At 47.4% G+C, this 25,640-nt stretch overlaps 1 protein-coding gene across 1 annotated transcript in view; it reads right to left on the bottom strand.

The window, feature by feature from the left end:
• CPPED1 (calcineurin like phosphoesterase domain containing 1) overlaps positions 1-2,894 on the bottom strand; it is a 68,407-nt gene extending 65,513 nt beyond the window's left edge. Inside the window, exon 1 of the mRNA XM_035130594.2 lies at positions 2,699-2,894. Coding sequence (XP_034986485.2) covers positions 2,699-2,765 — 67 coding nt within the window. The 5' untranslated portion in view covers positions 2,766-2,894. The remainder of the gene's footprint in view (positions 1-2,698) is intronic.
• Between the last annotated feature and the right edge of the window lie 22,746 nt (positions 2,895-25,640).

Below are 25,640 nucleotides of genomic sequence, written 5' to 3'. Positions count from 1 at the left end.
AAACCAGAGTTCACAGGATTATTTGGGGGGAGTCATGCAATTTGCACTGATTATAATGTATGGTGTGGCTCTGCACTGGTTGATCTGAAAGGGGAGAGGAATGGTTGTGGTGCCCCAACATTTTTGTTTTGTTTCCAAAACCAGACAATTGTTTGTGGGCACAGTGAGGTTCTTTTTGGCCCTTCCTTCAGAGATCAGGGCAAAAGTCTCTTCCAGAAGCAACATAAGCCTTTTTTAAAAAAAAGAAAAAGAGAAAGAGTAAACATTGAATTGCAGTGGGTGAGAAGAGTTCCCAAGCAATTTTTGAGTCTATTTTATATAGAAATGTTCTTACTGCCATCATTTCAAGTGCCATTTTTCACCTTAAGCCTCCAGGAGTGGTTTAAAAACCCAACAAAAATAAGTAAATGGTGCTGCAGAGATGGTTAAAATACACACCTTTTAAAGTCTTTCTTTTACAAAACTATTGAGGGAACCTTACCTCAATGCCTCATGGCCAGCCCTGCCACCTGACAACTTTTATGAAGCAACTACACTATCCACTGCTTGTTATTCTAAGCTTTCTCCAGTCCAGCAAAATTTAGTATACACTAGGAACACTTCAGAAATACACTCCCTTTGAAGGCAAGTCCAGCTAGAAGTGATTTTCCAAGGAAAGTCCAGTATTAGCTACAACACAGAATACACCTGCAACCTGTGTACCTTCTGAGGAAGAGAGTGAGGTGTGGTTTGGTATGGTGGTTAGAGAAGCCTTTTTAAACCTTGGATCCACAGATGTTCTCAAACTACAACCCCCATAATCCCTGACGACTGGCAATAAATGACGGGAGTTGTAGTCCAACAAGATCTAGGGACCCAAGATTGAGAAAGGCTGGGTTAGAGTACAGTACTGTACTGTATTGGACAAAGACCTGGGAGACCAGGGTTTACTCTGTTTAAAGGTCATGGCCTAGCATGCTTCCAAAACGTACCTTTACACACCCTCTTGTGGTTTGTTCTTCCTCTCTTCAGCTTGCATTTCAGCATCATTTCAATGGGAATACAGGATTTTGTCCCTATTTTCCAGGGACAATCCCAGATTTACAGAAGTTGTCCTGGTTTCTGATTTGATCCTGGAATGTCCCACTTTTCCTTAGGACGTCCCTACTTTCATCAAAGAAAGCTTGGAGGGTATGGTAGATGTCCCTATTTGCACTGGAGAAATGTTGGAGGGCAGTTTTTCCCCCCTAAAAAAATGTTTAAGGGTACTCTCATTTTGACTCAAGAAAATCACCATTTTATAGTTCAAATCGGGAAAAATAAACACAGTACAGGTAAATGGATAAAAGTACAGAGATTCACAAAAATGTTTAGGGATATGTGTCCCCCCAGAAAAAAAAAACACTGTTGGAGGGTATGGAGTTATATGACCCCCAAGCCAAGAAGATAAGTAACTACACAATCTTTGGAAGACATTTGAAGGCAGCCATGTATAGGGAAGTATTTTAATGCTTAATGTTTGATTATGTTTATATATATGTTGGAAGGCGCACAATATTATTATTATTGAGTAGGACACCCCTATTTTCATTAGAGAAATGCTGGAGGGTATGGGATTTTGGTGTTGGCCTGCAACAAGCTGGCAATAGTCTGGTTTTGCATTGGTTACAACACAGGGTTGTTGTGGAGATTCAATGAGGATGGGTAGAACCATGTACACCACTTGGAGCTCACTGGAGAAAAGGTGGGATACAAATGCAATAAATAAATAAAGTGGACAGTCTTATTAAACCCATAGGAAAGGAAATAACAAGTTTCCTTATACCTGCCCAGACAGCTCTCAACCAGCAGCAGCTCCCCAGCAACTCAGGCTGAGGGTCCCATCCATCATTTGCTGCCTGCAATCTTTTTAACTGGTGATGAGACTGGGATCTTCTGCATGCCAAGCATAAGCTCTCTCAGTGAGCTGTTGTCCTCCTCCCTACCTGACTCACATATTTTGACTATGAAAGCTCCTGCCCTGACAAGATAGCCAAACAATTCCAAAACCTTCACTTCAAAATCCATGTGACCTGAGAAACATACCCAGCACCTCAATATATCTCCTACCTGTCCTCCAAAACGAACATTGGGTGAGTTTGACTCAGTACCACGTTTTATCCTTGCAACACCCCAGGGAACTACATTTAAAGAAAGACTTGTGTGTAGGCAACACAGAGAAACTAGTTTAAGATCACCCAGCGGTGCCTGAGGGGGTGGGGATTCCCATTAGATTAACACTCTAGCCCACTTGTGGCCTTCCTTCCACATGTTTCAGGACACCCCCGCCAATTCCCAAAAGCCAGAGACAATGAAACCAGCAATTCAACATTTGGAGGGCACTAGGCTCCCCACCCTGGTGGGTCTAGCCACTACACCACGCTGCCTCACTTCTTTAGCCTCTCCCCTCTCCTTTAACTGCCCCCGCCCCGCCTAAGGAGAGTCCTCACAGTAAAGCTAGACGAAAATAATAAGCATCGCGTCGTGCCCTTCCCCGTTTTCTTCCACCGCTTCGGCGCGCCGCCTATTCCAGTCCCCCATAGCCCTGCCGTACGTCGCTGATAAGTATCTGGGCGGAACCGATTGCCCGGCGGAATAGTTCCGCGCTCATTTTCCGTGCCGAAAAGACACAGACTTGGAGACAGGGAGAATGGGAGATCCTAAAATTAAGTAAATATACCTTCGCGGAAAGCGCTCAGAGTACGGTTCCGGGCTTTTAGGAGTTCATCCTGCTCTTTGCCGGCCATGGCGTGCCTGCTCAACTACCCTAGAGCAAAAACAGACCACCAACAGGACTGCCCGGTACTCCTCCCACCGCTGGGAACGGGAAGGAGCAAACTCGGGAGCAAGAGAGGGGAAAGGCGTGGTCTATGGAGAAGGGGCGTGGTATTAGGGTGGGGGCGTGGCCCGAAGTGAGTGATGCAGCCGTGGTCCCCGCCCCCCGCAGGGCGGGGAGAGTTCCGACGTGCAAAGGTTGCGAGAAAAGCTTAATAATATGTCACAAAAGCAGCTCCTAAGGCTTACGCCATGCCTAGGATCTGGAAGCTGCTGTGCCAGATCCCAGCTGTGAATGGGCTGTGTCTGCGGTCGCTCAGTTGGTTTGGAAAAGGCACTCTGCCCAGGCTCAGAGCGCAATGGCTTGCACGACCGTTGACCTTCGATCCAAGCAGGAAACAAGTTTCGCAGTTTGCAGCAGGGAAAGAGATTCCCTCTCTGGAGAATACTATAAAAGATCTTTTCAAAATTGTTGTTCCCTTTAGGAAGCGGGGTGAAAGGGGAGGGCGTTATTCACGAAGGTCCCGAATCCGATCCTGTGTGTGTTTAAAGGTAAAGGGGCCCCTGACCATCAGGTCCAGTCGTGTCCGACTCTGGGGTTGCGGTGCTCATCTCGCTCTATAGGCCGAGGGAGCCGGCGTTTGTCCGCAGACAGCTTCCGGGTCATGTGGCCAGCATGACAAAGCTGCTTCTGGCAAACCAGAGCAGCACACGGAAACACCGTTTACCTTCCCGCCGGAGCGGTCCCTATTTATCTACTTGCATTTTGACGTGCTTTCGAACTGCTAGGTTGGCAGGAGCTGGGACCGAGCAATGGGAGCTCACCCCGTTGCAGGGATTCGAACCGCCGACCTTCTGATCAGCAAGCCCTAGGCATAGCTGCCAAGTTATCCCTTTTTTACAGGGATTTTCCCTTATGCTGAATAGGCTTCCTCGCGAGAAAAGTGAAAACTTGGCAGCTATGGCCCTAGGCTCTGTGATTTAACTCACAGCGCAGTAAATCCCACAGCGCTCAGTGGGGGCTTGCTTCCAAGTAAACTGGGTGCGGCATTGTTCCAAGGTGCAAGGTACAAAAAGGATTGACAAGGTGGTGGCTTACATAATACTGTTATAAGGAAAAAACAATCTGCTATATTCTTTGGGGTATCTAAGAAGAGCCTGTATCATGGAGTCCTTATGTAGTTTCTCTATCGGTAGGAGAAAATAACAGGTAAAACTGAGAATATTGAGAAGCAAAGCAGCTAGTAAGCATGATCTTTATTAGTGTGTTACAACAGGGTCCTCACTCACCACATGCAGGGAGGGAGGAGAGGAACCCGAGCAATGGTGTTCAAGCCCTTGTATAGACTTTAGAAATTGCCTACCCTGTAGCTCAAGGCCACCCTCCAAAACATCATACTGCACGTACATCACAGAAAGAGGTGGTCCCCAGTAGAAATACATCATAGAAAACTACAGCAGAAAACTTTTCTGTCAGGATACCTGATAATGGTCAACCATTGCTTTACCTGGGCAGCCTGGCCATTCTTTTGTGATGGTAAATACTTAGTTCCTGAATCCAGGTCACAGGCTCACCCTTAAGACAGGATCTCTGAGCAAAGAGACAAGCAGTGGTGTCCAAAGTTTTTTTCAAAAAGGGCCAGATTTGATGAAGTGAAGGGCCGTGAGGGCCGACGACCAAAGTTGTTGACCCTTTTAAAGGTTTTTCTAGGATTTTACCCCAGGAAATATACTGCCACAGGGGCCGGATTAGGTCCCCGTAACGGACTTTGGACATGCCTGGACAATGGGGAGAATATTTGAGGTTACTGGAAGAGTCCAAATGGCTTCAGGATTGTTCTTTACTATTTCAGACATGTGGTTTATATGCTTAGGTATGTGTTTGCCTTGTACATTTATGAACATTTATTTTTTATATATAAGACCTTAATTCCTATTACAATAGTACAAACAAACAAACAAACAAATAAATAAATAAATATAAAACAACCATGTATTGCCTTTGGGTTTTAGAGTTTAAAATTAACATGTGGAAACAGCTAAAGTGTTGGGCTATTGATATTAGGTTGCTGTAAATGTGGGGATTTGAGAAAAATCTTCCTGTTGGATTTTGCTGTTTTATGTGTTCTGTTACTCCGAACTTCTGTATGTGCCATTTAAAAACATAAATAAATCTCAATGAAATAACCAGTATTCAAATTCTTTTCTAAAATCCAATTCAGGAAGAGGTAGGTAGTCATGTTGGTCTGGCGTAGTAAAAACAAAATAATCCCCCCCCCTTCCAGTAGCACCTTAGAGACCAACTAAGTTTGTCATTGGTATGAGCTTTCCTGTGCATGCACACTTCTTCAGATACGCCGAAACAGAAGTCTCCAGACCCTTATATATATAGTGAGAGGGTGGGGATCGGTATTCTCAGAAGGGTGGTGGGAATGGGTGTTTGACTGATAGGTGTGGAAACTCGTTGATGACTGTTAATTCAGGAAGTCTCTTTAATGTTGCTGTTTTGCTGTATTACCTGTTCCATCTCTCTGCTGTAAGGTCTTTTTTTTAATAAAAAAATTGCACAAAATCTCACCATGTTTTGCTTTGTAAAGCACACCAGAACTTTTTATAAATAGACATTATGCCTGGAAAAAGCTTCAGAGTAGAGCTGCCATCTTAAACAGTAAGAGGGCATCTTAAAACCCACAATGTGTGTGTGTGTTTGTTTAGAGAAGCATTTCACTCTTTCTGAATAGTGAAAAGAGAAAAGGACAAAGGAAACTGGCGGATGTGAAACTGACAAGAGCCCTTTAAAATAGTGTGTGTAAGAGCTTGGTCAAAGGAACAACAAAGGAAATACAGGATTTGTGGCGCTTTGAAGCAGAGGTGGGGGAGGGGGCTTGTGGCCAAAATTGTGCCAAAATTGCCCCATCCCAGCTTTACACCAGGGGCGTACCCAGGATCAAAACTGGGGGGTGGGCGGGCAAGGCAAGCAGGAGAGAGGTTTTTCGCTTGGGCCCATTACTCCTCAGTGTCTTTATTATGGTGGGGCCTGTGGCAGTTTAATAGCTGTTAACTCCGTCACCGTGCCTCACATGCCTTTCTACCTTTGAGCCACCCATAGCCGGGAGTGAAGAGCCCCGCCCAGTAAGCAGGTCCCACCCACCTCTGAGGCTGCTGACTTGGGGCTCGCGGAAAAGAGGGCCGTTGGAGCCCTGCCTGAGGAACTCCGCGACAGCCAATGAGAGAGGCGCTTCTGGCACGAGGGGGTGGTGGCGATGGCGCCGGCCTCCTGAGGGGTGGATTGGGGGAGGCGCGTTGGGCCCACGGTTTGGCCTTCGGGGGGCAGCTGCCCCCCTGCCCCGCGCTGGGCACGCCCGTGCAGTTGACACCATACATTTCAAAAACATTTAGCACACATTTCAAGCACATGACTTCCCCAAAGAATCATGGAAACAAGCCCATGCAAGTGGAGGAGCAAAGAGGCTCACCTGGTAGACATCTTTAGGTGGGAGGCAAAACCATCCCTCTTCTCCCAGGCCTTTGGCTAATCAAACAACCTCTGTATGGCCTTATAAACTGTTTGTGGGTGGCTGTGGGTACTGTTTCTGTTTGTTACTGTCAGGGGAACTCCCTACAGGGACCCTCCCCCAGTCATCCTGACCAGCACTTCGCCCAGTGACAGTGCAAGCAGCGGGTCAGGAGGAGGGAATGAGGAATGACCCAGCTGGCCAGAGGAGGAAGGACAGCGCAGCAAGGTGTCAGAGCCTCTGCAACGCTCCAGCCAAAGGACGGGAGAAGGAACGCAGCCCCTTCCAGCGCCCACGTTGGGTCATGCACCCAGACGTAGGGCAAGGGGGCGGCGTTTTGGGGTTCCCAGACTATTATGCTGGCGCAAAAACAGACAAGCGCCATTGCCGGGTTCTGAATCAGACTAGGCAGTCATGTTTTCTGATGTCTCTGCACTGTAAATAGTATGCACAATAAAGCTCTTAAAGACAGAGCAGACTGGAGTGTCTTTACTCAAGAGTAGCTGCAACAATCCCCTGACAGTTACTATGATGTATTTTTGTGTTTTTATATTGTAAACCGCCCTGTGATCCTTGGATGAAGCACGGTTTAGGTAATAATAATAATAATAATAATAATAATAATAATAATAATAATAATAATGCTGACTGCATGCACAATGTACATTTAAATCACATGGCTTCCCCACCCCCACGAATCCTGGGAACTGTAGTTTACTCATCACAGATCTACAATTCCCAGCACCTTTAAGAAACAATTTCCAGGATTCTTTTGGGAAGTGATTTTATTTCTTACTAGCTGGCCCGGCCACGCGTTGCTGTGGGTCATCCCTGTGTTTCGGTACGACACCCTTCCCTCTATTTTCCCCGGGGAGTGTTGTCCCCCCTCCCGTATCACCATACATTGGCCCCTGCGCACACATCGTGAACATTTTTATATATTTAGATTAATTTTTTTTGAAATAAGAACATGAGAAGCAGAAGTTATTATTGTTTAATTTTATTTTTGGGGTTGTCATTTATTTTGGTGGGTATTGTATGATTTGGGTGTTGTTGTGTGTTTTGGTGTGTGTGTGTGTGTGTGTGTGTGTGTGTGTTGTTATTTGGATTTTCTAATTTTGGAGTAGGTGACCCAGAGAACCTAGAGAACTACTTTAATAATCCCGACCGGGGGTGGGGGGTGTCAAATAGCGAAGACCCACAGCCGCATAGCAACAGAAGGCGGGTTCTGAAGCACCCGAGCTGTTCGGTTCCATAAAAAACCCTGGAAGTGGCATGGGGAAGGTAGGAGATTATAAATGGGGGGGGGTTGGCCACTGCAAATATCTGAGGACTTAAACTGGGGAGAAAAAGTGCATGGTTGTTTTTTTTAAAGACTTGCAATCAGTCATAGTATAAAGTGTGTCTTTATACTATGACACTGATTGCAAGACTGTTTTTTTAAAAGGCTTGCAATCAGTCATAGTATAAAGCGTAGGTTAAAAGGGGCACGACTGCCCTTACTTAAAATGGCCGCCGGAGCCTCGCATGTGACACAACGCCCACTAAATTTTAAAGTAAAAACCCCTTGCCGTGCCCCCAAGTGCGTTGCTGTGGGTTATCCCCCCCCGGCCTAGTGGGGGCCTGGGGGGCCTGGCAGGGGCCTACGTAAAACAAAGGCCGTGCTGCGGCTTGCGATCCATGCGCTTGCCCTCCCCCCCGGGCCTAGTGGGGGCCTGGCAGCCTGGCAGGGGGCTACATAAAACAAAGGCTGTGCTGCAACCTGCGATCCGGGTGCTCGCCCTCCCCCCCAGGCCTAGTGGGGGCCTAGCAGCCTGGCAGGGGCCTAGGGGTCTGGTAATGGCTGCCTTGTTGGTTTCAGTTGCTTGGTTGATGGTGTCATTATTTGGTTTGTGGGTGTGGTGTAGATTTCACAGGAAGTACTGTGGGAGGAAATCCACTTGAGGGCGCTGTTTCACTTTGTTGAAAAACAGGTTTTTACCTGCGGAGGTGTGAGATGTGTGGGGTTTTTTTCCCCTAACAACACTCGTGGAGTGGCCTGGATCGTTGTGTCAAAATTTCAGGACGTTCGGTCAAGCGGTTATGGAGAAAAGTGGAGCCCACACTTTCATGATTTTTACATTTATATATATATAGATACAAGTATTGAGGCACATGGTCACTCAGTGACTATATCGAATCTTTATTCTCAATAATGATGGAGCTCACAGGTGGAGAATACACATTCATGCACATACATATAATTTGTAAAGGAAACCTTTATTATCCTTTGGAGCTGCACTATATCTTTGCACCCTTGTCCTTCCAGGCAGTGATGCTTTATGGTTTACATGTTTTTATTCTTTTTAAAATTTATTTTTGTTATGTTTGCACTTTTCTTTTTGTAACAAACCTTCCATTATTATTATTATTATTATTATTATTATTATTATTATTATTATTAACCTCCTTCATTGATCCTCCAGACTTGCAAAGCCCCACGCAGAGTCCTATGCAAAAATGGTGTCAATGTGATGTCAGGTGACATCATGTGATGGACATGTGGAAGCCCCTGTCTACCTGTCAAACTCTGCCCCAGGCATCCCCAAACTGCGGCCCTCCAGATGTTTTGTCCTACAACTCCCATGATCCGTAGCTAACAGGACCAGTGGTCAGGGAAGATGGGAATTGTAGTCCAAAACATTTGGAGGGCCGAAGTTTGGGATACTCGTTAGGGCAATAAAACATCACAGGGGATGCCTGCTCTACCCACTGGTTCAGGTGGCAGAGAAAAGGATTCAGCCCACCAACCCGATCCAGATCCCCACCCCTAAGTTAAAACAATGTTATAGCAGTATATTTATCTCTTTACCTGAGACCTTGGAACACTCTGGGACTGAGCGGATTGGTTAGGGATTGTGCTGCCAGCGTCTTCGCCACGAGACATTTTTAAAAAATGAGCATCATATACAGATATTAAAAGGCTTATTCTGACAAATCGTACATAATAGCCCTTATCTCACCAATGAAAAGAAACAACCGTAAAAGAGAACACGCTATAAAATTCCCAATGATCATTCTGGCGATCAATTACGCTAAATAGGTTTGTAGCTAAGACGGCTGTAATTGTGTCACCGCAGAAGATAAGAGCCACTTAGTTTCCAACTATGGTTGCCAAGCAAAAGCTCAGTGTTTCATTGATTGGACTAGTGGTCTAGATCATCGGTCTGTATCTGGGAAGGTGAGGAACTGCAAGCCTTATCTGTACATACACACACAGTTCTCCTTTCACACTGATGCTGAAAGTGTAGCCACGGGAGGCCGGTGGGTGGGGAGGCATGGCGTCAGTGCATGGCAGCTGGGAGCACTGAAACTGGAAGGCCATGGCTTGCAAGTGCAATCTCACTTCCCACTCAAGTCTTAGGGATCACAGTATTTCCCCTAAGAATCCTCCACTGGGGGCAGCGCTACACAGAGCTGGCCCACCCAGGAGGCAGACAGTTGCCTTGGGCAGCAGAATACTAAGGGTTGATTGATGCCCCTATGGGCATCCTGCCTACCCCTGCCACCACCGGAGAAGTGAGGAGAAGCGGTGGCTTCCGGTGAGTTGTTGTGAGATCTTGTCTCCATGCTGTCTCTGGAGGAGCAAGAAGAGGCAGCTGTGGTGTCTGGGTTCCAGTGAGATCTCATGGACCTCTTGTGAGAAGTCCCCGGAACCTGGAAGCCCCAACGTCTTGATCCAGGGAAGTGAAGCTTCAGCTTTCCGTTTCACCCCAAGCGGCAAAACGGGATGGGCTGCCCCTGATACGACATCATGACGAGGCAGTGCAGTCCATTCTGAAAGAGGACATTTCCTTGCTCCTGGACTGCTGCCTTTTGATTAAAGGAAAGTGACAGGACAGAACCCTTTCCCACCTCTGTCCTAATGTCAAGCTCCCTGCTCTCTGGAAAATGAACAGACTTTGGCCTCCACATAAAATGGAGCCACTTTTCAATTGCCTGGCAGGCCCAGCCCTGACCTGATATTGATGAAAAGGTAAACCACTGTGAAGTGCAAATATTTAAAAATATATGCACCAACAACCTTCACATATACAAGGAGTTTCAAAAATGTGTACAAAATTTCATGCTCGAAGTCTTAAAAGTCCAGTATAAAGTGCAATAATCAAGTCCGATAGTAAAGTGCTATGATGTATCATGCATTCTTATCTTTTCCCATGCGTTCTTCCCATGTGAAGGTTGTTGGTGCATATATTTTTAAATATTTGCACTTCACGGTGGTTTACCTTTTCATTGTTTTGCTAACATTACCGTGTTGTCTGTTTGTTGCTGCTGACCTGATATTGGACATGGAGTCCTCATAGGATGAACAAAAGCTGTCCAGAGTATTACTGGAGTGGGCTTTGGTAATATGACAGGGTCCTAGAGCCCTCCCAAAGCTGGGTAAAGGCTAACTAGGCTTGGGGAAAGGAGGGAGGAGGACTCCAGGACCCTATCAGAGCCTCACGCCTCCTTCCCTAAGCAAGCACCTAGTAGGTCTTGACTCGGTACCTGGGGGCGGGGACAGACCAGTCGCGCTGCACTAAATACGCCTCTGGATATTGGACAGGAATAAGGAGACTTGTCTGTGTGAGCCTGTTTGCAGCAGCAGAATACATGCAGGAGAAATGAGCGGGGACTGATCCATCCACTCCCAAGCTAGTAAGTGGAGGATTCAGTCTTGCTAGCTGGTGGGGTCTGCTTTGCCTGCAGGCAACGTGCTGGTGGAACAGCAATGATCAGGATTAGCCCCCCCCCCCTGTTCTGGGGGGACACTAACCTCCACTTCTGAATTGATTTGAGGCCTGATCCAGGTCATATAATGTTGAGGGACAACCTGGGGCCCAGGATCAGGTCATGGGGAGGGGGGCTGCGCATGATGCTAGTTGTTGCAGAGATTCCAGCAAGTCTTTAAAACCTGTGATTAAACCTTTTGCCTCATGTCTGACGAAAATGTCTGTGTGTAAGTGCCCGGAGCTCAAAGACAGAAAGAAGATGCTTGGGCATCTGACAGTTACCTCTTTGATTAAGGATTTGATTACCTCATCTGGGCCCTGTGTGTCTGTCCCAGATGTTCACTAACCAAGGAGATGCTTTCTACTGTGTTGGCAGGGTTTTGCCCTTAATTAAACTGTATTGGCAGCAGAAGCAAAACTTTCCTCCAATACCAGGAGAGCGTAGTGCCTGCAGATGCTCTTAAGTGTGAATGAGTCATTATTACAATGAGGTGGACGATCACAATAAGTCGAATGCTCACTCTTTTGCATGCAGGCGTATGCAGAAACAAGGGAGAGATAATTGTTCTTTGGTTTGGGGAAGAATCCCATTCCCCAAAAGCTCGGATGACATAAACCTGTCATTATGGATGCTGTCACATTTAAAAGGGCAGGGATCTGATCGAAAGTTGGTTAGTTTGTCACAACTGATCTTTTTGTTGCTAGGGTGTGGACTTAAGTGGCATTGATTGTTTCCACAGCTAATCCACACTAATTGATTTTCATCTGAGTCATACCGTGTGGGCAGGCCCCATTTGTTCCAGAAACCTATAATGCATTCTTTGGTTCGCTGTGACTATGTGAGAAAGGGGGAAGGTGATGTAATGGAGCTAGCCCATTAATGTATCTTCTCTCCTTTTCACAAATTTGTCCCCGTGTGCTATAGCTCTGTGCCATGGCGACCTCTTGATTAGGCTACTGTAATCTGACGCACGTGGGGCTGCCCTTGAAGATGGCCCAGAAGATTCAGTTAGCACAGAGTAATTTATTTCAACTGTGTCAGACCAACACGGCTACCTACCTGAATCTAGATGCTTGGATTTTGTTGGGTATAGTGTACTGGTATCCCATCTCACCCAACTTGAAAGGCCTCCAATGGCTGCCTCTCTACTCTCCAGCCCAATTCAAAGTGCTGACATTGATTAAATCCCTAAATGAGCTTGGGACGGAGATGGATGAGGTATTTCCTTGTCATGTCACATCCATCCCATGGCTTTGGATTGGGGGTGGGGAACTTCTGGGCCATATTCTGGGTTCCCCTAACCTGAGTGGTTCACTTTGACAGGTGGATGGGTCCTACCAACCTTCCACTTACCTGGCATCACTGTGATGGTGGGTGGCCCAATTTTTCAGTTGGACCATGGCAGGCCACACTACAAAATAAAATCAGCTGACAGGTGGGGACTCCCAAGTCTGCTTTCTGCAGGGATCAGCTGTTTAACACATTGCATAGCTGATTCAGTAGGCTTAGAGTCTCTGCCTGTCAGCTGAGTTCCCCATGTCTGGCTTGGGCATGGGTCCACTATGCTACAGTACATGGGGAACTTGCTCTCATCACCAATGGTGCACAAATAGCCACATCTCCACCTGCCACATACATGGCATAACCTATGGCATCAGATGTGGGATAGGTGGAAGTGGTTTGGAGAAAACAGCCTCCAAGTTGGGTGCCTATGCCGGATCTAATTCTGCCTGTGTGGTAGAGGAACCTGTTAGATCATCAGCCAAGATCACACTTCCTGTTACCTCCTGGAGTGACAGCCTTTTAGGTAATGGTGCCCTCCCTGAGGAAGTTTATTGGATGGGCAAATCTGTTTTGGTTTCTCTTTCCCCCTCACATCTTAAAAATTTCAGATCTTCACATTTCCATATTATTTTTTACCAACACATACATTTGTAGGTGCACTTCTACCCTAACACATGCGTTTTTGTACACGTTACTTGGCCGGAGAACTCCGCTGCAAAGTTGGAAGAAGGGTGTATTTCAAAGGACAGCTATATTTGGTGTAGACAATGCTAGCCTAGCTGACCCAATGGCCTGACTCATTATTAGGCAGCTTCCAAGGTTCCTGTGAATCTTTAGCAAGGCAAGCAGGCTTCTTCCCCCGTTGCTCAAACTCCTTTCTTCTTTCTGTCCTTTTCTTAGTTTGAGTACACAAGAGGAATTTATGGTTTGAATCACGGGAAATATTGCTTGGCTTGCTGTGGTAATGTTCCTATCATTGCCGGGGGGATAATCGATTTAAACAAAAACAAAAACAGAGCCCTACTTGCACTGTAAGCCAGGAAATTAGTCTGAGTGCCACTTCTCCAGATGGGCTCATAGCATTCGGGGACGTTTTCATTGTCGTCAAATGGTGGCAGGCATATGGAGCATAGCAGTGCGCAGACAAAGGCAGTGTGCTCTGTTCAACAAAAGGCTGCAGAGAATGGCACGTTTTCCTAGCGTGATTCCGGGTTCCCTTCTTACATACCTGGACTGGAGGGCTGCAGCTTCCGTTTGCAGACATTTCTGCAGTAGGTGCATGGCTTGGGCAGTCAGTAGCTCCCAACCTTGCATTCCTTCCTTCATCAGAGTCTGTATTAGGGCGGAAGGGCAGACACAGTGTTGCACCAGTTGCACCCAGGGCTCTGTGAGGTGTGCGCTTAAAACAAAGCAAAACAAAACACGGAACAGTATGTCAAGGTCAGCCAAATTCTGAGACAAGAGCAGCTTTGGTTCTACGACTTGATTCAGTGATGCAAATAACACCCTGTAATAGCCAGCTTGGGTAGTGAGTGCCAACAGGAATGAAACCAAATTGGAGCTACCGAGAAACCGTAGGGAGGTATGAGCATGCTCAGAGAAAACTGGAGGCTTGCAGACTTCCTTTATCTATCTGCAAACGCATCATACATTCAAAGCACGTGATTTCCCCAGAGAACTCTGGGAGCTGTGTTTTGTTAAGGACATTGGGAATTGTAGCTCTTATCACCCCTCCGTGGGCCTGTAATGCTGCTGAAATGTAGTACTGTGGGCAAGTTTTGGAGAAAGGTTTTTTTAACGTTGTCTCAGGAGTTGCTGGCCACTTGATAAATCTTGACCCCTCTTTGGCTTTGATCTTGTTAGAAGTGACATGAATCCAGCTTTGCCCTGCAAAGACCTGGAGCGGTCTTTACGCCAACTGCAGCAAAACAGACAATTGTGCAGCGATGGAAGGCAACTACTCCCTTTGAAGACTTGGGCTTGCAAGGTCGTGTCTCCCAAGTGTCCCTTTTTTCCAGGGACTGTCCCAGAATTACAAAAGCATTCCCACTTTCTGATTTGATCCTGGAACGTTCCTATTTCCCCTGCCACTGAGATCAAGGAGGAAGAGGCGCTGGTGCTTGTCCCGTGCAGCGGCTGTGACAGTGGTGGGTGTAAGGGGGCATTCCGTCAGTGGCGGAGCAAGATCGTGCCCTGCGCCCAGAGGTGGGGCCAGCTGCCCGCGGAGGCAGGGCAAGCCAGGGAGGACGCTCCATGGGGCCTCCAAGGAGTCTGACTGCCTCCTCCCACTCAGCCGTCCTACAGCTGAGGGAGAGGTGGCGATCGTACTGTTTGGGGTAGCGTGGAGCCTGCAGATGCCCAAGCCACTGCATCACTCCTAGGAGAGACGTGTGGCTCAGGCATGCTGCAGGCCCTGCGGTGAGTGCCGCCTGGCATTTTGTCACCCCCCTCAGTGGTGACACCCGGGGTGGTCCACCCCTACTGTACCCCCTTGCATCCCATTGCCTTTCCGTGGCTTCGCCATAGCTGCCACTGCCGGCCTTCTTCCTGGGGCATCTCATAGCAGCTGCTGGAGACCAGGCAAGGATGAGTAGGGGAGGCTCCCACCACCGAGACCCAACTCTGTGTGACATGCCGGCTCCGAGGGGTAGGCAGAGGGCAGGGTCACCCTGGGCGGAAATAAAAGGGGGAGTGGAGTGCAAGGAGCCTTGATTAAAAACAAACAAACAAAAATGCTCCGAGCATCCGTGTCTAATCTTGCCCCTTTCTAAAAATTTATTTGTGTGGGTTTTTCTTTTTGTAAATCTACCAAAGAATAAAATAAAATAAAATTGGGATTAAGGAGTTTTCTCGGGATGCATGTGCTCTTGGTGTGGCGATGGCAGATCTGCTCTGCAGTGTGTGTGTGTGGGGGGGGGACAAATAATGGAGGGTCAGTGGTGGGGGAAATAAGAAACGTATCTAATTTCATCTGCAGAATGTTGGAAGGTATGCAATGTATGGGATATAGTACTTTGGGAATGCCTAACTCAACATAGGAGAGCAGTAAAGGGTGTAATTTGGAAATGCAGGTTTGATGGCACCTGGTTCCACCCCCCACCCCCCACCCCCGGTGTATGTCAATAAGGGGCAATTTCTATTTATTCTTCCTGCTTTTCAAACCACCATGTGGAAGGGCTATGTTGTTCCCAAGAAATCCCCTGTACTGAAATCTTAAATAGATATGTGCAATGTCAAAACGCACTATTTATTCGTTTCGTAGAATTTATACACTGCTTGATGGTAGAAAACATCAAGACGATTTACAAAAAGAATAAAACAGTAAGATTTCTTACAAATGAGAACAGATATTGTGTGACACCTGTAGCAGTGCCAGTTCCACAGATTGAAGCGGTCAAAGCGGCATATACGGCGTAAAGCAATCTTGCAGGTAGACTGTTCCAAAGTTATTAAGGGCTTTGTATACTCATAGTGGGTGGTGCTGTGGGTTAAACCACAGAGCCTAGGGCTTGCTGATCAGAAGGTCGGCGGTTCGAATCCCTGTGACGGGGTGAGCTCCCATTGCTCAGTCCCAGCTCCTGCCAACCTAGCAGTTCGAAAGCACGTCAAAGTGCAAGGAGATAAATAGGTACCGCTACAGCGGGAAGGTAAACGGCATTTCCGTGTGCTGCTCTGGTTCTCCAGAAGCGGCTTTGTCATGCTGGCCACATGACCTGGAAGCTGTACGCCGGCTCCCTCGGCCAATAATGCGAGATGAGCGCCGCAACCCCAGAGTCGGTCACGACTGGGCCTGATGGTCAGGGGTCCCTTTACCTTTACCTGTACTCATAGTAACGCCTTGATCTGTTCAGATCTCTGAGCACAGGTGTTATATGCTGACAAGGTCTCACTCCTGGCAGCAATTGTGCTGCAGTGTTCTGCACTAACTGCTGCTTCCAGATCTGAAACAGGGGAAGCCCCACATAGAGTGCATTACAGTAGTCCAGTCTTTGAGTAAATGTACCTGGATTCTACCCCCATCCCCACAGCTATTGCATGCTGTGACTGGATGTTTGACTTGTTTGAATGGGACACTGAGGTTTTTCAGCTTGTTAAACAAAAACTAATAAAACTTTTATTGGTGGGGGACCCAGTGCCCTTGAAAAAAGTGAGCCCTTTTCTCCAATGGAAGTGCGGTCTAGCTTTCTACGCTCTCTGCTTGCATAACTCACCCCTCACTGGACAACCCACTGCCTCCTTTCTGTGCCAACATTCCATCTCAAAATGCATTTCTAAATTAAACAAGCTTTTTGCAATCCAATTTCCAATTTAATTTGGTTTCCCTTTCAGTTACATGAGAGTCCAATTTCTCTCCCTCCCACCCTCCCTCCTCCCACCCAGCCCCGCCGCCAAGCGCAGTTGTTGCTTATCCATCATCAGTTCCCAGCAGAGGATGTCAGGTGAGGCTCACCTTGGAAAGCGCCGAGGTGCAACCACGCATGGTGCATTCCCATCGGTGCCACTGAGGCGCCTGGCAGCACAGTCTCGACTCCCTGGCAGTTTAGCTACAAATCATCAAGTAAAGCTTTCGCATTTCGTCAGGCTCCGGTGTGCAAGTGCTAGATCTGGGTGACGGGGACGTGTCTACGTGGCTGGTAACAATTGCACAGATCCCTCGAGAAGGGACAGCCTGTGTGTCTTGTATGTTTGTGCGTGCATGCGGGAGTGTAGGGGTGATCTCACCCACCATAGGCATGCGGCCCCTGGAGGGTGGGCCAAGACTGTAAGCGGCCCTTGGCTCCTCAAAAAGCTTAGCCACCCCTGTTTTAGTGGCTTTTTCATCTAAGAAAATAGCCAACAAGGCAGTGGCATAGCGTTGGGAGGGCCACGGGGGCAGTTGCCCCGGGTGTAAAATTGTTTTGACACCCGGTGCTGCCTCAATACAGCTGTACATTTCCCGTTGCTCTGTTGAAAATGGCTTCTCTATGCAAACCAGGAAGTGACCCCTCCAGACAATGGAACAACTCTTCTTTTCTTAGCTCTGCAGCTGCAATCTCCTGGGTGATGTTGATGCTGTTAGGCAGTTGAATGTTTCATGTGTCTGTTCCTCTCCTTCCCACCCCACCCTCTATGCAGTCCTGGGCACTGGCAACCCACGCTGCGCCACTTCAACAGGGTGCCTTCCAGATGTTCTTGGACTTCAATTCTCAGCAGCCCCAGGGAGCATGGCCAATGGTCATGTAGCCCAATAACATCTGCAGAGCACCGGGTTGGCTATCCCTGATGTACGGTTGGACAAGGGCCAGGAAAAATCAGCTTCAAATCCTCATATAAACAGCTGCCCTTGTGGGGGGGTGGGAACAAGTATGGTGGGAGTTTGGGTTAGAAAACAAGCAACAGGGACCAGATCTGGATTAGGGACAGAGATTAGGGCCTTGCGCAATGGCTTTTCCTTCAGAATAAAAGTGGCAGCCCTAAGCATATTTTTTAAAAAACGAGGTGCAATTAATATAACACAGAGTGGTCAAAGTAGACCTGTTGAAAGCAATAGACCCAGGATGATCATGCCCATTCATTTCATATGGGTCTACTGTGAGTAAAACTTAGTTGAATACTACTCATATATTTTGGCCCTCTCTCTCAGCCTAAACTACCTCACAGGGTTGTTGTGATTTTAAGCTGGGGTTTGTAGGAAGAGTAATTATGCCACCATTATAGGTGATGAATATAATATATTAAAATCCTTTTCTTTCTGAATTTTAGGATTTTTGTTTCCTCTCTTGCTGTAAATTTCCCCATCATTAATCTCTTCCTTTTTATTCCATTATTATTATTATTATTATTATTATTATTATTATTATTATTATTATTCTACACCTTTCCTCTATAAGTTTGGAATCACCGGCAGAACTGCAAGAGAGGCAGAGTAAGTTAATTCCTTCATTTGAATAATTAAACGTTTTAAAATATTCCTTCCATACTTTACACGTTGAGCGGGGATATATTATTCATACCTGGCCCTCACTGCGTACCAAAATAGAGAATGAGGCGCATAAATTTTAGCACTTGGGGAGGGAAATGTTTCATCACGCACGCACAAAATTCACTGCTCCTCACCTTCTGTTGGGCCGGCTTTCCCCAACCAGGTGCTCTCCTGACGTTTTGGACTACAACTCCCATCAGCCTTAGCCAGCACTGCTCCGAGTTGCAGAAGTGTCCTCACAAATCTCAGCACTGTTAACAAGCAACGGCCCCCAGGATTCTTTGAGAGAAGGCATGACTGTTTAAAGAGGTATGATAGTACTTTCAATGTGGTTTGCAGATGAGGCCATAGATAGACTATTTACACATGTAGTCCACAATTGCCTGCTCTGACCAGCAGTGGCTCTTCTAAGACAAATGTCTTTCCCATTACCTGCTTCTACACCCTTATTAGAAACAGAAGACGGCTCCTGTAGTATCTTTATGTGACCATCCTAGCAAGGTTCCTCAGGTACATGGGAGCATTCCAACAAGGATGCAAAGGGCATCAGTGTGTGTGTGTGTGTGTGTGTGTGGAGGAGGCCCAGCAGATTGTAGATAAATATTAACCCCGCCAGATAGGCTTGCAAATCTGACACCAGCAAGATTTCCCTCCTGTTGGAGTAGCCTCAGTTTAAAAGGAACCTGGAGGTGCTATACTTGTGTGTCTCCCAGAGGCCTTTGCCAAAGAAGGGGCTGCATGCAAACTCTTAAACCGACACAAATAAATAAGGTTAAAAAGACACCGGTGGATAAGCCTCTGCTGCCTGGGGGACTCGGCCAATTTGCAGTCATGGGCAATTTTGCCTCCTGCGCAGACACAAGTTCTTCTCCTCCCCAGGTTATTAAAATTAGATGATGTTTAACAGGTCAGGGAAGAATATGCTGATTGAAGGTGATGTAGCAACAAAGTACCTCCAGGACCTGCTCTCAGCATCTTTTTGGACAGCTCCTCCCAACCTACAGATGCTGCGATAAGATCTGGAGGGAAACGCTTTCAGGACAGAGGAAGGTGCCTTAAACCAGAGCCATACCACGGGTCTGTCTAGCTCAGTATTACCTACACTGGCTGGCAGGGTTTCAGGGAAGGGTTTTTCCTAATCCTACCTGGAGGTGTCAGGGATTGATCCTGGGACCTTCTGCAGGCAAGGTAAATGCTCTGGCCCTGAGCTAAGTTTTTTCCGTTGAAATTGCCCATTAACAATTAACATCTGGGCAGCAGCAGACTGACCACTGCAGCCACGCCAGTTCTCTCCACTATAGTATCTCTATTTAAGCTATAGTGATTCTTTCTCAATGTTAATCTACACACATAATGTTTTGTGTGTAACTTTTATGAAGATTGGTGTGCTATTCTTGCTTTTATATATTTATTTTTTTGCTGGTGCATAAGTGCATTTTGGGCAATTGTGTTTCATTTTCACATGGATCTCTCCCCCCCCCCACTTCCCCAAAAACTAACCTTTGTGTTGTTAACTCCCATTGAATTCAATGGCCCGGCCTTTGTGATGCTCCCATTCATTCCAACACTGTGGGTGGATTTGCTCAAGTTCTTCCCCAAAAAGAGTTCTGCAAAGCTGCTTTTGTTTTTCATCAGGGATAAAGCCTGTGGGGGCCTTGGGGCCTCTCTGTGTGGCCCCTGGAACTCTTCCCAGGGAACATCCTCTCCCCACATCTCTTACTGGCCCTCTTTCTGCCTGGCTGGTATGTGTCCTTGGACTCTGACAATGCCTCTTGCTTCCCTGGATGGAAGATAGAGTGTGTTTATGAATGAGCCTCATTTATGTGGCAAAACTGACATTCATTGCTCTCCCCACTTTTGCTTCTGGCCCCACCCACTGGCATCTGGCCCCTGAGAGGTTGCCCAGAAGGGAACATGGCCCTCAGTTAGAAGCAGCTTTCCCACCCCTGCTTCCCAGACTTTGGTGTCCTCTGCATCATCACCCCTGCCTCTCCAAGAATATGACTTGTAGCTAGTGATTTTCCTTTCCAAGGCCATTTATCACCCGGGAGACCAGCTCAAAGAAATCTCTTTGAGGGTTAATTCAAATAATGTTGACAGGATTGACTGAATGCTAAGGAGCACAAAGGTGGGAATATGTCTCTGTAGAAGGGCACCTGTGTTTTTGCAGAATATCTGTGTGTGGCGGTGGGAGGGAAATCAAAACTAGTATAGTTCAGGACTGTGTGTGCTTTAGGGTCCTCTCTCACGCATAGTGTATATTCCAAGCTTCCCATTGAATGGTCAGCTTTCATTTTCCTTGCAGATCTATAAGGAAAGCACAAAGGAAGGGTTCTACCCAATGGCCTAGTAGAGGGGCTGACAATGTAGTGTCCAACAGTTGCCAGTCTACCTACCAGCACCTCCTATCAACTGGAGGGATGATGCCAGTGGCATGACAACACCTTACTATAATCCTCTTTCCTTTGTTGCTCTTTTCATTGTGCCATTTTGTGTTGTCTCCCTCTCTCAATGTTTCCTTCCGGGATAGAAAACTACGGACCTCCATCTATTGTGTTACATCAACTCTCATCATCCAAGACTATCCAAGCTATCCTGCTTGGAGCCGATGAGGTTTGAAGTTGGCCCACCTCTGATTTATTGGGTTCATTTGTCGTGGGCTTCTGTCTGTCTCGAGAGACAATGGAGTGCACATCTGGGGGTAAAACCAAACTGATGGAGAATCACAGCACCTGCTGTGGCTGCAGAGACTGGTAACGCATAACTGCTGCTTCCCACATTGTTTTTGCTGTATTAGCAGCACTGAAGTGACCTGTCCGGGGCACAAACCTGGGCAGTGTATATGAAGGTCTTGGGATGCCCAGATGACAAGACTCTTGGCCTTGCTGATATGATCCAAAGGAAAGCAGAGCAATATATTTGCCACCCAGAATGGCTGGGGCAACCCAGTCAGATGGGCAGGGTGTTGTTGTTGTTGTTGTTGTTGTTGTTGCTGCAGCTGCTGCTGCTGCTGCGGAATTTGACATCTCTCTGCAAGGCCTGCAGGACAAAGCTGTTCTGCCAGAGTTTTGGGCAGGATGCAGTTTGACTTACTTTCCTTTGTATAAAACAAGCCTGAAGGAGTCCCCCAACCCGCTCACAGGCCCTTGTATGGTCAGTGGAAACAGTTGGTCCTGGCAAGTATTAACAACTCTCAATTCCATCCTGATAATTGCCACCTGCTCAGATTTTAACTTGTCTGAATTAATTTTAAGATGTATTTTAATTACTTGATATCTGTTTTTATGCATATTGTGTTGTTTTTATGATGTTAGCTGCTCCGAGCCCAGCTTCGGCCAGGGAGGGCAGGATACAAATAAAAATGTATTTTTTACTAGCTGGCCCTGTCACGCGTTGCTGTGGCTCAGTCTGTTAAATGGAGCCTCAGAGTCCCCCTTCAGACTCCCCTCACCTTCAGAGTCCCCCTATTTTACGTGTGTTCTGTTTACACAGGCACATCCCTGTGACTCCCCCCACCCTGTCCCAACCCATGACCTATCCCGCCCCCTCCTCCCCCACCCCCTCACCCAGGCGAGCCCCCACCTCCACTCAGCCCAGTCTGGAAAGCCAAGCCGAGATGCTGTGGAGATGGAAGTTTTCCTAGGTGCAGTACCAGCATAGCCATCCCTAGAGGGCGCTGTTTTGCAACCTCTCCTGTGCTCCCAACATGCACTTTCATCTGATTTGTGAGTTCTGGAACACGTGGTTTTGGGAGTTTTAACTGGCCCAGGTGTGACATCCATCTTTGAAAACGGCATGGGCTTGCTCTTGTAGCCACATTTGACTTTGTGTCAAAATTTGAACGCAATCGGTCAAGTGGTTTCGTTGAACACTGGAGACGAACACACATGCCCAGTTTACATTTTTAGATATACAGATTATTGTTGTTGTTGTTGTTTACCTGCTTGACTGATGGAGTTTCCAGAAGGAGGTATGCAAGGTACCACCCAACTATCTTAGGAACTCCACTCGGGATTTGTGGAGGGTTTACTCCTTGGCCTTTTCTTCTCCTCAGTTGGGTTAATTACTGGATATTTAAAAAATGGGTATTTCCCTTAAAAACAACAACAATGGGAAGATAATGTCTTTTTGAAGGCTGCTGTCCTATACCCACTCACTTGGGAGTAAACCACATTGCACTCAGTGGGATTTACTTCTGAGTAAATGTAGCACGTGCTGTTTATCTGGTACATAGATCAGGGCTAAGGGGGTCTCAGCTCCAGGGCCAAATGTGGCCCCAGAAATGTTGCCCAGATCAGAATTCTCAGACTGAAAATGGTTCCCTCCACCCTGATGGAGACCCATATAGTCAAAAACTGGAAGTAAAAAAAGAAATACATAAATAAATAATACACACCGCGCACCTTGGTCGCTTTGAGGCTGTGGCTATTTTGGGGTAGGATTTAATCACCTACCGGCAGATTCAGGTTGTATAACTATATTCGGTGGGGAAAATCTTGCACAACAAATCCACTTCCGTAAAAGTTCAGGGGGTTTTTTTGTGTTGTTGTTTTTTTGCAATAAGGAGAGTCATGGGAAAATGCACTGGAAAGTGAGGGATAACACTTGGTTTGATGCAACATCATCTAAGCTCGCTGCAAACTGATCAGAAGGAATGCTCGTTAGACAGTCAACCCAGTGGATGGCAGCTGTGAAAAAGTCAAATTCCATGCCAGGGATTATGAGGAAAGGAACCGAAACTAAAACTGCTGATCAAACACCTTTATACAAATCTATGGTTCAACTCTGTTTGGAATATTGCGTACAGTTCTGGTTGCCTCACCACAAAAGTCTACAAATCTATGACACTATGATGACCAAGGACACATTCCAGCCAGGCAAAAGCAGTATAAGAGGGTGCAAAGCAGCTTCAATGAAGAGTGTGGTTCGGGGGGGGGGTATGTGGCCTACAAAGAGTCCCAGTGGCTAGATAGTGAGTCCTTGGAGGGGCACATTTGACCCCTGGGTCTGAGGTTCCCCACCCCTGACCATAGCTGCCAAGTTTTCACTTTTCTCGCGAGGAAGCCTATTCAGCATAAGGGAAAATCCCTGTAAAAAAGGGATAACTTGGCAGCTATGCCCCTGACCTAGACCCTGGACTTCATTATGTTAAACACACGGGCACAAGAAATTCATTCATTCAATCAATCATTCATTCATTCAATCAATCAATCAATCAATCAATCAATCAATCAATCAATACAGTCTATGGCCTTTAGAACTGTGCGTGGGGTTGCTGTTGTTTGTTACTGTTGTGTATTGAGTCAAAGGATTTTATATCTGTATTATTATTGTCTGTATTTGCATTAGGATAAAGTAACTGCCTTTTGGTTCCAGAGGGTACAGCTACTATTGGTTCATTTAAGCTGCTGTATTTGGATCCTCTGTCTTATTGGTTTCCTCCAAAAGGCAGCACTGCGATTGCTTGATATTGTTCCCTCCAAAATGTATCCCTTCCTAGCTAGTCCCCTGTCCCTATAAATGTAGCTTTCCTCTCCTCAGTCTTCAGTCTTGTTCACTTTAATAAAGAGCTGTTACTTGAGAACTGTCTCCAGCATGTTATGTCAAGAGAGCTGAAATCACAAACCCCACGTCACAACAACTGGCGACGAGGATGGGATCCGGAATGCTGAGGAGCGGTTAAACACAGCCCTGCCTCAGAGTCCGGATTGCAGCTTAGAACAAGACTCACTGGCCAGCTGAGAAGACGACCCTGCCCGCTAGGACAATGGAGAGTCCAAGGGTATTGGAGCCCTTCCAGCCATCAGAGCCCCACACATGGGAAGACTACGTCGAACGCTTCGAGTTCTTTGCAGTGGCTCAAGGGATCACCGATGCCAGCAAAAGAAGGGCCACATTCCTGAGCTACTGTGGGCCCGAGACCTTCAAGCTGGCCAAGGCATTACTTGCTCCAGCGAAGCTGAGTGAGACATCTCTCAAAGATATTCTTGCCTGCCTAACAAGCCACTTGGCGCCTACTGAGACCAAGATGGCCCGGCGGATGGAGTTCCATAAGAGGCAGCAGCATGCTGGGGAGTCTGTATCCACATTTCTGGCTGAACTCCGGAAGCTCGCTCAGCACTGCGGCTTCCAAAATCTGGAAGAGACTCTCCTGGATCGGTTTATTGGTGGTCTGAGCAGCAAGAAAGCCAGAAGACGCATCGTGGCTAAAGAAGAGGTTACCCTTGCTTCAGCCTTGAAGGAGGCCACCGCCACGGAGAATTATGAAAGAGAGGAGCTTGATGCCAGTCGCAAGGCCACTAAGCCACAGATAGAAGTTGCGCATGCCATGGACGAGCTAGAGGCTACTCCGAGCCAGAGCCCAGTCCGTGGGGTCGAGTTGGTGCGTCAGGCCTGCACAGTGCACAAAGATCGCCGAGGCAGTTGCCCAGGTTGTGGCGGAAACCATGAGCGGAAGAGTTGTCGTTTCAGGGATGCTATGTGCCGGACGTGCGGAAAGACGGGTCACATCGCCAGGGTCTGTAGATCGGCGGCGTCGGGAGCAACAGGAGCACCTAGACTGGAGCATCGCAGACCGCCCACAGCAACTCGTTTTCTAAAGGACTGCCACTACGTAACGGAGATCAACGGGAGGGCCGTGCAGTTTCCAGCGCAAGGCAAGGCACACGTCAAGGTGAAGATTGAGGGTCAGCAGTGCGACATGGAGGTGGACTCCGGATCTGCATTCACCATCGTGTCGGACCAGACCGCGAAGACATTCTTCCCCAGGGGTAAGTTGCCCCCTCTGGAGCCCTTCCCGGCAACCTTGCAGTCGTACTCAGCAGGCCGCATCCATGTTATGGGAATGTGTGCCGTGAGAGTACAGTTCCGGGACAAACAGGCTGTACTCAAACTGGTGATTGCGAAGGGCAGTCGCCCCAGTCTCCTGGGCACTGACTGGTTCCCCGCCCTGGGACTGAGTATCTCAGGGCTTAATTCAATCCAAACCTGCCCTGAGATGAGCGAGGCATTATGCAAGGAATTTGCTGGTCTCTTTAATGGAAAACTGGGTTGTTATAAAGGGCCCCCAGTTGACTTCGAGTTGGACCCCGGTGTGGCCCCAATCCGACTCAAACCAAGGCGAGTGCCATTTGCACTGCAACCCAAGATCGAGGCAGAGCTGGATAAATTGGTCAAGCAGGGAGTTCTCTCACCCGTGGACTCTGCTAAGTGGGAGACTCCAATCGTCACGCCCCTTAAAGCAAATGGGGAAGTCAGGATATGTGCAGATTACAAATGTACTATCAATAAGGCACTCAGGGGAAACTCATACCCCATTCCAGTCGTATCAC

Source organism: Zootoca vivipara, chromosome 14 (assembly GCF_963506605.1).
Source record: "Zootoca vivipara chromosome 14, rZooViv1.1, whole genome shotgun sequence".
NCBI classification, from domain to species: Eukaryota; Metazoa; Chordata; class Lepidosauria; order Squamata; family Lacertidae; genus Zootoca; species Zootoca vivipara.
The sequence above is the reverse complement of the archived record's forward strand: the minus strand, read 5'-3'. Positions and strand labels throughout refer to the sequence as shown.